General features: G+C 39.0%; 1 protein-coding gene across 2 annotated transcripts in view; it reads right to left on the bottom strand.

Moving 5' to 3' along the window:
• The window catches only part of Arhgap31 (Rho GTPase activating protein 31), a 104,882-nt gene that overhangs the window by 30,278 nt on the left and 60,159 nt on the right, over nucleotides 1-14,445 (bottom strand). For both annotated transcript variants that reach the window (XM_046458089.2, XM_046458090.2), the window contains exons 2-3: nucleotides 7,211-7,313; nucleotides 4,589-4,733 (exon numbers count right to left, since the gene is read on the bottom strand). In XM_046458089.2, the coding sequence (XP_046314045.1) occupies nucleotides 4,589-4,733; nucleotides 7,211-7,313 (248 nt within the window). The remainder of the gene's footprint in view (nucleotides 1-4,588; nucleotides 4,734-7,210; nucleotides 7,314-14,445) is intronic.

Raw genomic sequence — 14,445 nt, 5'->3', positions numbered from 1 at the left:
TAATGTAGAAAAAATAACGTACAAATAGTTTAGTTGGTTAAATTTGTCTTTGGGATTTTTTCCTTTGCTTTAATTGTTATTCTTCTGTACCCTGAAATCTGCTAAATGGTAAGAATTCAATTTGATTTCCTCCTCTCCAACAGCAATTATCCTAACACTGTTTATGGAACTCTTCCTTCAGTACTTCTTTTATTATGTTATTTATGTTATAAAACATAGGCATTATGTTATTTACTACCTACTCAAGTGATCACTGCTTATAAGTGGCATGGGATTAATGAGACAATTTTAATCTTTACCCCCACTTACCACTTGTACCACCCAGACAAGTCTCACTGAGCCTCAGTTTACTCATCTATACAACAGACAATAAATCTACTTCATAGAGTTATTTTAAAGATTAAATGAAATAAAACTTATAATGAGTTTATGATATAGTAAGCACTCAACAAATAGCAGCTATTATGGTTACTATTATTCCACCAATGTTTTTTTCTAATTCTCTCATTCCATTCTCTTCTTTGATTGCAGCTGAGCAAGTAGATTTAAATAATTATTGTGAGAATGCACAACAATGTAACACAGCTATTTTCATATCCCTGAAGGTTGTTTATATTATCTTCATTACTGTGATCAAAGAAATCTATTAAATGATAAATTCTGAAACATGGTTAACTTTGCTAGGTCCTACTTCTGTAGAATTCGTAACAAAACATTCCTATTTTATTTTTTAGTGTCAATACACTGCTTAAGTACAATGTCATTTTCTTCAAATTTGAAGACAAGTTGACAAAAATGTTGCTTTTGTATATTTCAATTGCTGTGAGAGAACAAAATGACCAGTCCTATCAGGGAAGGGAGCAAGAAGAGAGAAATGTGCGTTTTGTTCTTAGCCTGTAGATAAGACCTAAGAAGAAACCATATTTCTAAAGTTTCTAGATAAGAATTCCTATCAACCTCTGACTACAATAGAATAGATAGCATTTAGGAGAAATTAGACTCACTTGATTCATTTACATGATGATATTCTATCACATTCAAAGATGATACTATTATACCGACAAGAGGATCACAAATATGTAGAAAACAATGGAGTCTTACAATTAAAATAGCAATAAGGTATTGTTTTTAGTTGATTCAGACTGGCGAACAATTTAATAAATGGAAAATATCCAGTATTGGCAAAGCTGCAAGGAAAGCACATTCCTGTTTCTCTGGAGGACAGTTTGAAAATAGGGAACAGAATTTTAAGTAAGAACTTTTTACTCAGCTAATCTGCTTCAATGATTTCCTCCCCCCAAGGGTGAAAATAGACAAAAACGTAAATGTGCATAAATGTTTATTATAACAGTCTTAATAAAAGCAAGGTATTGAGAAACCAAAAACCTAAATGTCCATCAGTGGGAGACTGGTTTCAGAAATCATGAACCATCAGAAGGATCACAAGTTCAAAGCCAGCCTCATAGACACAGAGAGGCCTAAGTAACTCAGTAAGACTCTGTCTCTAAATAAAATATAAAAAAGGGGCTCAGTGGTTAAGAAACCCTGGTTTCAAGCCCTAGTTCAAAAAAAAAAAAAAAGAAAAAGAAAAAAAAAAAAGAAAGAAAGAAATAAAGAAACCATGGCCCATGTGAAAGAATTCTCTGTGACAACAGTGTCTCTTTACATTTATTAACATGAAAAGATTGTCACATTGTTGAAATGAAAATGTTCCAAAACAGGAATATATGGTATTGAAAAGAAAAAGTGTGTGTGTGTGTGTGTGTGTGTGTGTGTGTGTGAGAGAGAGAGAGAGAGAGAGAGAGAGAGAGAGAACCTCTACTAAAGAGTGAAAGAGAAGATGGCAGATACACTTGAGTGTGGGATTTCCACAGGTGATTTATACCTTATCCTTTATACTTCCTTTATATTACTTTTTTTTTTTTGTACTGAGGATTGAACTCAGGGGCACTCAAACATTGAACCACATCCCCAGCCCTATTTTGTATTTTATTTAGAGACAGGGCCTCACTGAGTTGCTTAGTGCCCTACCATTGATGAGGCTGGCTTCGAACCCGCGATCCTCTTATCTCAGGCTCCCGAGCTGCTAGGATTATTACTTTTTAAAAAACACACTTTTATTTTGATCTGGAAAAACTTAACACAACAAAAACACTATGCAAAGAACAAAAGACTGAAGGAAACACTCAGAACATGTTAACACTATAGTCTTTGGTCCTTAAGGAAAGACCAAGGGTTCCTTTTTACTTTCTTCCATTTCTCAAATTGTCTACTATGATTTCTTTTAAAGGAGGAAATGCAAATGGTGACATTGATTATAGTCTGGGAGACACAAATGATGCTCCCAACCTTTCTTCTTGGTTCCCAGGAAAATTCTCCTGTGGTTCCAAGGGCAAGAGCTGCCTTTGTTGATGACTTGGCCCTTCAGTTTGGAGACTTGTTTACCTTCTGCCTCAGACCTCGAGCAGTGGGGTCCCTAACCACAGACAACTCTACAACAGCATGTATGTGTTGACTTCTGTAGTGGTCAATGCTTACACCTAAGGTTTTTTTTTGCATGTGTGAGTTGGTCTCTTTTTTTTCATCAAAACATTAATGTATTTTTAGTGGATAAAATTAGGAAAGTTAATGTGAAGCAAGAAAAATGATGTATGATCCCATCACTAAAATAAATGTGTCAGTCTTTTAAGCATCCTTTCTTTTGATCCTTCTTAAAATTAAAGCTGTGTATCTGGGTCTGTTTGAATTTATCATCATGAATATTTCCTAGTATCAATGAAAACTTTTAAGTACATATTTAAAGACCCAAGCCTGATTTTAAGAAATAGCATTATTCTTAAGATAAAAAGAGAATAAAATAATGGCATTTTCAGGTAAATGGATGGAGTTGGAGAATATTGTGCTAAGCAAAGTAAGTCAATCCTCCCAAACCAAAGGCCAAATGTTTTCTCTGATTATGATGGGGCAGGGGGCATGGGAAGAATGGAGGAACTTTGGATTGGGCAAAGGGGAGGATGGGGAGGGGTTATGAGGGTAGGAAAGATGGTGGAATGAGATGGTCAATTACCCTAGGTATGTGTATGATTGCGGGAATGCTGTATCTCTACACTGTGTACAACCAGAGAATTGAAATGTTGCAACCAGAGAATTGAAATGTTGTGCTCCATTTGTGTACAATGAATTCAAATGCATTCTGCTGTCATGTACAACTAAGTAGAACAAATTTTAAAAAAAGAAGTAGCATTTTTTTATTCCTTTATCATTTAAAATGGAAGAACTTTTCATATGCTCAAAATAAGTAAACCACAGAACCTGATGGTGGCGCACGCCTGTAATCCCAGCAATTAGGGAGGCTGAGGGAGGAGGATCACAAGCTCAAGGCCAGCCTGGCCACTTGGTGAGAACCTGTCTCAAAAATAAAAATAAAAATAAAAAGATACAAAGGACTGGTGGATGGCTCAGTGGTAGAGTGCTTGCCTAGTATGTATAAGGACCTGGTTTCAATCCCCAGTACCATGAAAAAAATATTTTAAAAAGATGTTAATTACAGGGGCTATGAGCATGATCCTCTCTCACTATTAGAACCTAGATCTGGTCCTTACCAATAACTACAACTCCTCCATATTCTCAATTTCAAACTTCTCCCTGTGACTCCCCTTCTCCATCACTCCATTGACCTACTGAGATGAAGAATCCTTTGATCCACTTCTTTAGTGTTACTCATCACCTTATACTCTTGTTTCTCTTCCTGTCCAGACTAAATCCCATGGTCAGTTGTGTCAATGGTGCCCTGGTATATTCTCAAGTCTCCCTCTCCCCTCTTTTGCTAGCGGAACACCAACCTTGGGTAAATCCAATTCTGCCCACTCTATACTTCTACTCATGCAACACAATGTTCAAGCCCTATTTTTAATGATATTTCTGCAGACATCCTTTAAGCATTTATTCTCTTTTTAACTTGCCCATGGGTGTCCAATTTGGTGACCATATAGCTACTTGATAGGAGTTTTGCTCTTGTCCATTCATCCTGCCCACCAACCCAATAAACTGACCTTTCCTGTGCTTCCTCTGGACTGCTATTCTCAGTTTCTTTTCTCTTCCCAGCTTTCTGACCTATCCTCTTGAGTTTTGTTTGTTCTTGATCCCTTCCCTACCTACTCACCTCTTTCTCCAACCCCCCAAAGAAACAGAAGGAATAGCCTGATGGAAATGAATGAGCAGTGCATGCCTAGCATCAGGGGTCTCAGGTTCCTGTCCTGCCTCTGCTGAGTGACCTTGGGCCAGCCACCTCTCTTCTCTGGTTCTCAGTTTCCTCCCTATACAATGAGGCCCATCAGTTGAATAAACATGGCGATAATTTAATTCAGCTCTTAAAACAAACAACATGATTCTGAAAATTCAAGAAAGAAAAATTTAGCGGACAGTTCCACTACCTTAAGTTCCTTACCATACCATCCAACTTCCATCACCATGCTAAGATAATGTCAGCCAGCTGGTGAGTACTATTATTGTTATTTTAGTGCTGAAACTCTCCTTAGCCCTTTCATGCATCCCACCCAGCAACCATGATGGAAATCCAAACACTCACCGTGAATTTCCCATACAGCTCATAAGTCAGGAGGGGGTTGGGCAGCTCCCTGAAGTAGAGCTTGCAGAGGGAGCCCACACAGTGGATGTCCTGGAGGTATACTTCCCTTGTCAGATCTGGACATTGATCTGAGCCAAACTCTTGCCTGAAACAACACAGACGGAGACATAACAATCCCAGGGAACATGCGTTCCATGTCAGCAACTGCTTGGCAGCTGAGGGGTAAAAAGAGCCTACAATGTGATCCAACTGTATTTTTGACCTTGAATCTACTCCAGGCCCAAGGAAGTAATGGGAAGGCTTCAACTTCAGGTGTGACTCTTCCTTGCAAAATCTGCTGTGATTGGAAAGACGTAAAGCTCATTTACAAGTGGATTATCTGTGGCATTCTATCTGCAATCTCGGTTATTAGCATGGGGAAATATGAAAACAATTTGCCAAAAGGGCCTATTGAGATTTCAGTATTTTTCCAAAACATTGCTCAAATGAAATTCCCGTTCTTATAAGAGAGACCCAAACCAGGGTGGATCAGTCAGTTCATTATCACTCATCTCCATATACTGATGTCACAAACAACTTAATCAACTCTCTCATTGATGCTCAATGGACCCTTTGAGGCTGCCTGATGGTGATTCCCATGGTATATATGAGCTTATAAATATCTTAAACACTCCACAGTGGGATGTCTGGGAACACCATCTGATTCCAGACCTGGTTTACAATCAGAAAACATTTCCTGAAAAGGTTACATGAATATACTGCCTCAAATAATATGTAGTTAGAAGTTAAAAATTGGTTGAAAAATGATGATGATTCATATAGAAGTTAGGCTTCTTGAGAGTGTTCACTTGGTCAGTAAGGGAGTGACAAGGTCAACAGGACTCTCAGAAGCAGCATTCTCAAAACAGCCCACTGCACATTCTATATTGCAGTTCTGTCCCTTGAAAAGGACAAGGGAATCTCTGATGCTGCCAGGAACTGAAAGCAAGCAATGGGGCCTTGAAAGGAAAGCTGCACCATGGCTTTATGGATTCTTAGGTGTATGCTCTAAGAAAACAGAGGGAGAATAATGTAGAGCTTATTTATTTAGCCCCCAAATTTCTCTTGTTAAAGCTAAGGCCAGTTCTTAAATGAAGAAGAATTTGTCACCACCAAAATGTCTTTCCAGAACACCAATAGTGGGTAATGCACTTCAGAGCTAAGAGTAAATCATTAAGAACTACCTGCTGGGTACAGTGGTACATGCCTGTAATCCCAGTGGCTTGGGAGGCTGAGGCAGGAGGATCTCGAGTTCAAAGCCAGCCTTATCAATCACAAGGTGTTAGGCAACTCAGTGAGACCCTGACTCTAAATAAAATACAAGATAAGGCTGGGGATGTGGTTCAGCGGTTGAGTGCCCTCTGAGTTTAATCCCTGGTACCAGAAAAAAAAAAAAAAAAAAGAACTACCTGCTGTTAGAAGCTGGAGGTGTGGCTTAGTGGGAGAGCACTCGCCCAGCATATGGGTGGGAATTCCTGGGTTCAATCTTTAGCACCATGAAGGAAAAAAAGTACTTGTTTTTTAAAATAAATCTAAAAAATGGCATATGAGTGAAATGATGTAAACAGGTATATTCATTAAAATCCATGGCTGTAATCAACAAATTATTTTTCTTAAGAGTCATTGTTTCACCAGGCATAAAAAGGATGTTTTATTCATTTGATAAAATTTAATTTTAAGTGAGGTTTGGAAGGGAGGGACAGAAACCAAATAGGAGGAAGAAGAAGAGAGCTGAATTATCTTCATAACCTATTCATTTACACATTATTCTTATAATAAGAATGTTTTTATGGTTTTAAAAGTCAACATAACTAAAGAATATATTATAAGAACATAACTAAAGAACATATTATAAGTATTTAAAAATAACCACCAAATGAATTTGTTTTGGCATTAAAAATATTATGCAAAATACATAAACCTATTGCTTTAGTCATAGAAAAGTATATACTTTATATGAACTGTGTACATATGCTATATATACTCTAAACATATATCTCTGTTGTGTTAAAAGGTTTTTGCCCTCTTAATGTGATAGAAATTTCTTTTAAATGTTTAGGACATACCCATAGAATTAGAAATGGTTTATCCATTAGTAATTTTAAAAATACCAGTATCAAATAAATGAACAATCATGCAGACTTCTGATTTCTCAACCCAGTAAAATATCAAATGTGTGTTAACTGGAAAACACAGCCATCCCCAGCTCTGAACACTACCTAAGGAGATCCGATCTACCCGAGCTTCTGGGTAGGCAAGGGAATGGTAGTACATCACCACGTTTTCCTAACTTGTCATTCAGATCATTGGAGTTATCAAAACTGCCTAAGACTAAACCTTGCTCAAGACAAAGAAACAGATTAAAAATTCGAGAACCTATTGCTGAAAAGAATTTTCTCAGGCTGGGGAGCTTCTCCCTTAAGATTAAGAACACTGGGCATCTGAAAGCAGTACCATTTGATCTCTGGCCACCACCACTGTACCCACCATTCCTTCAGGTTTTTAGTACTCCCAAGACCTGCCAACAGAGATATGGACAGAGGGAGGATCATGGGAGAATTCTGGGGCTTTCTTTTTGTTTACCTTAGCCTTTGTATGTTTGAGGTGACTCCCGAAAGCCGGTAGATTCCATCTACAATGCCGTGAGTCTCTATGAACTCTGCACAGCTCTTCAACACATATGGAACTATGTAAAAGAAAAGGAAAAAACAATAAAGTATTAGATGTCAATCTGACTGTCTTTTATGGATATCCTTTTAAAAATCCTTGTCTCTTCAAAGAGGAGTAAGTATGGAACTCACATAAGCTACAAATGGAAATAATTACTTACAAGTGGTAGGTGAGAGTCCTTTTCTCTTTCAAAAAAATCATAGAGTTTTGATAAAGCCTAGAACACTCATGCATATGAATATAAAAAATACACAATATGAATATGCATATGAATATGAAAAATACGCAATAATTTAGATATCTGATGCCAGAGGTGATTTGGAAATTCCACAACTCAATCTCCTCATTATACTGGTTCTGTACCAGTGACCACTGATGTGGTTTCCTGGACACCATCATCATTATCCCCTGGGCACTTGTTGGATATACAAATCTCTGGCCCCACCCCAGAACTATTGATTCAAATTCTGAGGGTGGGGCCCGCAGTATAAGTTTTAATAAGCAGAGTTACTTGTGGGTAATTCTTATGCAACCTAAAATTGGAGAACCACTCCCTTATTTTACACACAAAGGAACCAAGACAGGTAAATTTACTTAACTCACTCACCATTACTAGTTGCTTATGAAAAGCAGTTCACACTGGGAAGAAAAATGCTTATATACTTATAAAATATAAAAGACAAATAAGACACAAAATTGAATATACACTGAATTCAGTTATTTATTTATTTATTTTAAAGGAAAGAAGAAAAAACGAAAAGGAAAAATTGCGAAGGAAAAATGACTGGAAGAAAATCTGCCCTAATGGCAAATGCAATTTAAAGATTAAAGTGCTAAAATGTCCTTTTAAAGGTGAGAACCCCTGCCTCTTCCTTCTAGTCATTGACTTAAGTGGACCACATGAAAGGGACTGACATGGCCTCTTGGATTCCTGCCACTCTTGAGGTTTAGAGCCCTAACAGATGAGCCTGGCATGCAGTTCTCTCCTCAAGGCTGACCTTGGGGAACTCAGCCAGTTTGGTGATGCAGAAAGCAGACACAGTCCTTTCAGATGTACAGAGAGAGCAGCCAGTCATTTGCCACCTGGGTCCCTGGACAGGACCATCTGAGTTCCCCCTGTGAGAGAGCAGGGAATAGTGGTTTGTTGGGGAACAATCCAAGCCTCAGAGTGTCTTCAGTGCTTCCTAGAGGCCTAGAGCTGATGCAGGCCCCATAAGCTAAGGCCTGGGTAAACACTGTGCTTATATCCTCAACACATATCCAATCCATTATTTCCTTAAATTAAACTAATACTAATTCACTAATGCTTATTGCACAGGTTCACACGTACACACAGTTCCAAAGTGGACTGGACCTTTGTGTGGGTAGACATCAGGTGTTCAGATTCTGCATTCTACCTGAATTCCCTATTATAGCACTTTCCAAGCTCCCCCTCCCATGTGCTTCCCGGTGCTCAGTAGTGTTCATCATACTTAAAGTATTCTGTCCATCCCTCAAAGGCTGTATGTGCCCAGAGCCATTCCCTTTGGGGGACACACCCATGTTTTGATCCTAGCCTATCCTCCATGACTGAAACTGGGGAGAAGATTCTCAGTTAACCCAGGTGCAAAGCGGTCAGGGAGTGGACCTGGGATTGGAATTATTGGAAGAGCTAGGATCGGATGTGACTTAGAAAATAGGGCTCTTGATAAGATTTTTGTCTCCTACCCTCATGCAAATAAAGAAAGAGTTCCCATGCTTAAAAGAACACACACACACCAAAAAAGAAAAAAAAAACCCAACAACAAAAAACCCTCCTGTGCATAATAATGACGACTCTCTCCCCATTCCACCATGCTCTTCTCTAACTGGCCTCATGTGGTCTACGGCTGAGAGGGCACATTTGGGGGCCAAACTACCTTTCTAACCTTTGACAAAATGTATAATGATTCTGTTTCTTAATTCCCACATCTGCAATATGCAGATAATAGTGATACTAACTCATAGCTAGGACTGAAACGATACTTGTGAACATTTAGCATAGACCCTGGCATATAAGAAGTTAAAAATAAAATATATTTAAAAAGCTTACAAAAATAGTAGTGACAACTACTATTTCTATGTGTAGCTTATCTAGGATACAAATTTATAATTTGGTTTTCTTGGTGAAAACAGAGCTTGCCTTCTCCATCCAGTGGGCTTATGCCAGTCAAACCTCATCTCAATTCTTTGGGATTTATCCTGGACCCAATGTTTGGTAAACATTTCTATTTGAGAACAATTTTGCTTCTTCAGGATTTCTTTTTCTGCACATTTAGGCATATCTTTGCAGCACAAAGGCAGTAGGAATCAAATATACAGATTTTAAATTGGGGTAAGGGTGTCATGCTTGGCCTGAGGCATTTGAACTTAAGGATTTGTTTCATTTGGGATTTTTTCCTTTTTTGTCATTGTTTTGTGGTGCTGAGAATCACACCCAGGACCTCATGTGCTGGGCAACCTCTTTGCCACTGAGCTAATCCCCAGCTTCTATACTTGTAGTTTGTATTGAGTATATAGCTGTTGTGCTGTGCAGAGCACCAGCGAACTTAAGAACTCTGAGCATTCACAAGTAGGACTCAAACAAAAGTCTTGGACTTAAAGAGTCTTTATAAAGAACATCCTAGAAAAGGGGCAGTACAGTGTCATCAACTTGTCCTAGCCTGTCCTCAGAAAGGGACCTCCTGGTATTCAACCTCTCAGCACCAGCAACTCAGGCTCTGTTTGTTTTAAAGGTGGGGAAAAACACATTCCATTTACTCTGGCTTTGGTACAGAGGCCCTAGAACCTCTTGTCTACAGCTCTGTTTGAGCAGGTGGCAGCAGCAAAACAACCCAAGGGAAGAGGCCCTGTGGAGTGCTAGCTTTCCTGGATTCTCATTTGGGCTGAGTTGGAAGGTATAGGGATTCTCCATCACGTTCACAATGGGAAAGGATTCATTTCATCTCTGTGAAATCAACTACAGCAGTGCTTCTCAGACTGTGCTTCCTGGGTTAGGTCTTCCCAGCCCAGCCAAGGCATCCTCTAGGGATCCTGACGCACTTGAAAGTTGAAGAATCACATCTAGACAGGAGCTTCTCATACTTCGATGTACATGCACTATACCTAGGGGATCTTATTAACATGCATATGCCAATTCAGTAGGAAATTGGGTGGAGGGAATGTTGAATATTTGCATTTCTAACATATTCCCAGGTGATGTGGGTACTGTCAATCTGCAGCCCACACTTCAGACCACAAGAGTCGAAAGATAGTACCAGAGGAGGGTATTGCAGAGGCTACTAGAAGTTTTGTCTCAAAGACTCAGAATTCTTTAGACTGTTGTTCCCAATGTCCAACCAGATTGAGGACACCAGAGGATTCTGAAACAGGATAGAAGCTTGTTACAAAAGAGCTGAGTAGTTATAGATGGAAAGAAAGCTCCATTGTCAATTTAGGCATGGGAAGGAGTGACACTGGAGGTTGGAGTCACAGAGTTACTTCTGTGGGATTTATCCTGGACCCAAAGAACTTTAAGTCTCCTCCTACAGAGGTACGCGCAGTTGCTGATTATAAATATAATATTATAATCTCTTTGAGTTGCTTCACTGATGGTTCTTTAAATACTTCCCACTTTTTGGTTTTGTTTAGTTTTTCCTGGATCAGTGATCTTAAAAGTTAAATTTTAATCTGAGCATAAAATACATCTTGAGGTGATTCTTGATGGAAAGAAAAAAATCTTACCCTTGATTTAGGCTTTACGGTTTATAAAACATTATAAAGTCCTTTGTCTCATTTGATCTAACCCCAAACGTATTAATAGTTTAGGACACTCTCCTCAATTCCCAACTTCTTCAAGGGTTTGGTGCAGAAAAGACCAACAGTCAAATCATTTCTGAGTCCCCCTCTCCCCAGAAGTTATGCTTCTGTAAGTTGTCTCAGTTCCCTGTGTGGCTGGGAGTTGGTCAGAACTGGAGACAGAGATTGGAACAAACATCATTTCATTTGGTCATTCATGTGGTCATATGGCCACATTCTTCCATACTGCATTAAACCGAATTTTTGTTTTAGGGAAATAGGCACCTTCCCCAACTGGCCTGGCCCCATTCTGGATTTTCTTCAGATTCGTCAGATTTCCTCCCTTCTCTGGGTCTTATATTCCTGACCTTCAAAGTGAAGTCTATGGTGCACATATACAATGGAATACCATTCAGCAATTATAAGGTGTATCTCGAAGACATCAGGCTGAGTGACAGAAACCAGTCCATGAAAGAACACAGGCTGTGTGATTCCGTTTATATAAAACTGGAGAAAATGCAAACTGATTTGTAGTAAGAGAAAGCAGAGAAGAGGCAAGAGCTAGGGATGAGGAAGGGGTCTGAGGGGACTTTGAAGCATGATGAATATGTTCATTAATTTGTTTGAGGTAATGGAAAGGACCAAGAGCCACTTGTGGGTGAAGAATAATGATACCTAAGGGGAGAGGCCCTGGAGTGGGGAGAGGAGGCTCTTCACAGGGAAGAGATCTTTGAGAACCTATTGCAACATGTATGTGAGGCAGATGGGGATTTTAAGCAGTGTTGTTGAGTCCTCTCTTTGGCATTTTTCCAAGAGATGCAGAAAAGATTTAAAGTCCTTCTCTTTTCCCTGTCCCTCTTCCTCTGTCTCATCATCCCATGCTCCTTCCCTGCTGGCTTTTCCTGCCTCCAGGTCATCGTCCAATTTCCCCTCTGAGTCTCCTTTAACTTCTTTCTACTCTTTCCCTCTTGGCCTAATAGGGAATTAAAGAAAATCTTGAAAATTTCTGGTATTTATTTAACAAAGTACAGTATAATATTTTCTGTACAAATAACAAAAACAAAGAATCACTTTTTATTTTGTAAGGAAAAAAAATTAAATACGTTGGGGCTTTAGCCAGTCCTTCTTGGAGAAAAATTTTTCTTTAAATTGAGATGGCTGGGTGCCATGTTCCATGCCTGTAATCCCAGGGACTTGGGAGGCTGAGGCAGGAGGATTTCAAGTTTGAGGCCAGCTTGGGTAACTTAGCAGACTCTGTCTCAAAATAAAAATTTAAAAGGGGCTAGGGTATAGCTCAGTGGAAGAATGTTTCTGGGTTCAATCCAGTAATGAAAAAATTTTGAGATTTAAGTTCAATGCAATAAAATTCACCCTCTTAAAGAGTACCACTAAGTGGTTTTTAGTATATTTACAAGCTAAGCTACTGTCACACTAATTCCAGAATATTTTCTTTACCCCCAAAAGAAACCAAATACCCATTACTAGATCCTACCGATTCTTCCTTCTCTGCAGCCCCTGATCAACTTTTTGTTTCTGTGGATTTGCCTGTTCTAGACATTTCATATAAACAGAATCTTGAATATGTGGCCCTCCTGATAGGTTTCTTTTACTTGGCATAACGTTTTCTAAGGCCCTTCATGTGTCAAGGCTGTAGCATGTGTCAGTACTTCACTCATTTTTGTAGCTGAATAATATTCCAAATAATATCCTCATTTTGATACCCATTCATCAGTTGGTCCATTTGAGTTGTTTCCATGTTTGGACTGTTATTAATAATACTGCTATGAACCCTTCACATGCAAGTGGTTGTGTGGACATATGTTTCCAATTTTCTTGGCCATATATCCAGAAGTACAATAGATGAGTCACATGATAACTCTGTATAACTTTTGAGGTCCTACCAAATTGTTCTCTAAAGTGGCTGTGCCATTTTACATTCCCACCAGCCAATATTTGAGGGTCCCAATTTCTCCATATCCTTGTCAACACTCCTTGTCTTTTAAAAAAAATTATTATTATTATAGTCATCCTGGTGGGTGTGAATTGGTATTTACTGTGGTTTTTGATTTGCATTTCTTTGATGACTAATGATGTTAAATATTGTTTCATGTGCTTATTGGCCATTTGTATATCTTCTTTGGAGAATGTCTGTTCAGATCCTTTGTCCATTTTTATTTGAGTTACTTATCTTTTTGTTGATTCATAAGAGTTCTTTATATATTCTGGATATGAGACCCTTATTAGATACATGATTGGCAAATATTTTCTCCTATGCTGTGGGTGGCTTTTATACTTTTTAAAAATTTTATTTCATTTTTCGTTGACAAAAAAACACTTTGTACATATTTCTGGTCTTCTTTGAGACACAGAAGTTTTAAATTTTAGTGAGGGCCCATTTATCCATTTTTGTTGTTGCTGTTGCTTATGTTTTGGTATCAGGAGAAAAGTTGGTTTGTGAGGTAGACAGTCTACATCCTTTGGTCCATTATTCACATACAGAAAATGATACTATATGTAATGCAACTGTTCTTTATTTTTATTGATCAAAACATAAATTCAAGAGCATTATCCTTTGGTAATACTAAGCCATTATCCAGCTCAGAACATTTCTAGAACCACTCTGAGAATCGCTAGATAGAAGTCATCCATAAAGAGCTCAATTATAACCTTCTCCCAAGAGAAAAAGGAAGAAAGGAGTGAGGAATGTTAATATTTCCCTTATTTTCCCCATAGGGATCAAAGCAACTGGTTTACTCTTATTTCACTTTCAAATTCATTTTGGGGGGATGTTTCCTCTTGAGTTCCTACAGCAGAGACTACATTTTATCTTTTGAAAGCAGAGGTTTGGTTTTGTTGTTCTCCTGCCTAAACACCTCCCATGGTTCACCATTGAAGAGAATCAAGTCTGACTGTAGCAGGAAGCTGAGGTCTTCCACTGTCTGGCCACTCTCCATCTTGCTGCTTAGCCCTGGCCATTGAGCTTTTTCTCCCTCTCACCCCACCCAGGAGGGCTGTGCTCTAGCCACACTCAACAACTGCCACTTCCTGAACATACTCGGGGGCTCCCACTTCCCTGGCTCCCAGGGGATTTTCCCCAGCCTGAGCCCTCTGCCTCTTTTCCGCTGGAAACCTCCTCCTCCCAAAGCATTCCTTCCTCCATGTGTGCATCTCTCTGGTGCCTTCTCCCTGTAGAAATGTCTACATTCAATTCGACTGCAAATTAAAGCTACACAGATATTATTTTTCACTTCTCAGACTGGCAGAAATACATAAGTCTGATAACAGAATGGGCTGACAAGCCTATGGGAAAGCAAGCACTCCCATGCATCGCTGGTAGCAGGGGAGAGGGTTAC

Source organism: Marmota monax, unplaced genomic scaffold (assembly GCF_021218885.2).
Source record: "Marmota monax isolate L192 unplaced genomic scaffold, Marmota_monax_Labrador192_F-V1.1 WCK01_AAM20220418_F8-fsc00052, whole genome shotgun sequence".
NCBI classification, from domain to species: domain Eukaryota; kingdom Metazoa; phylum Chordata; class Mammalia; order Rodentia; family Sciuridae; genus Marmota; species Marmota monax.
Note: the sequence above shows the minus strand (reverse complement) of the source record. Positions and strands in the feature narration are given on the sequence as shown.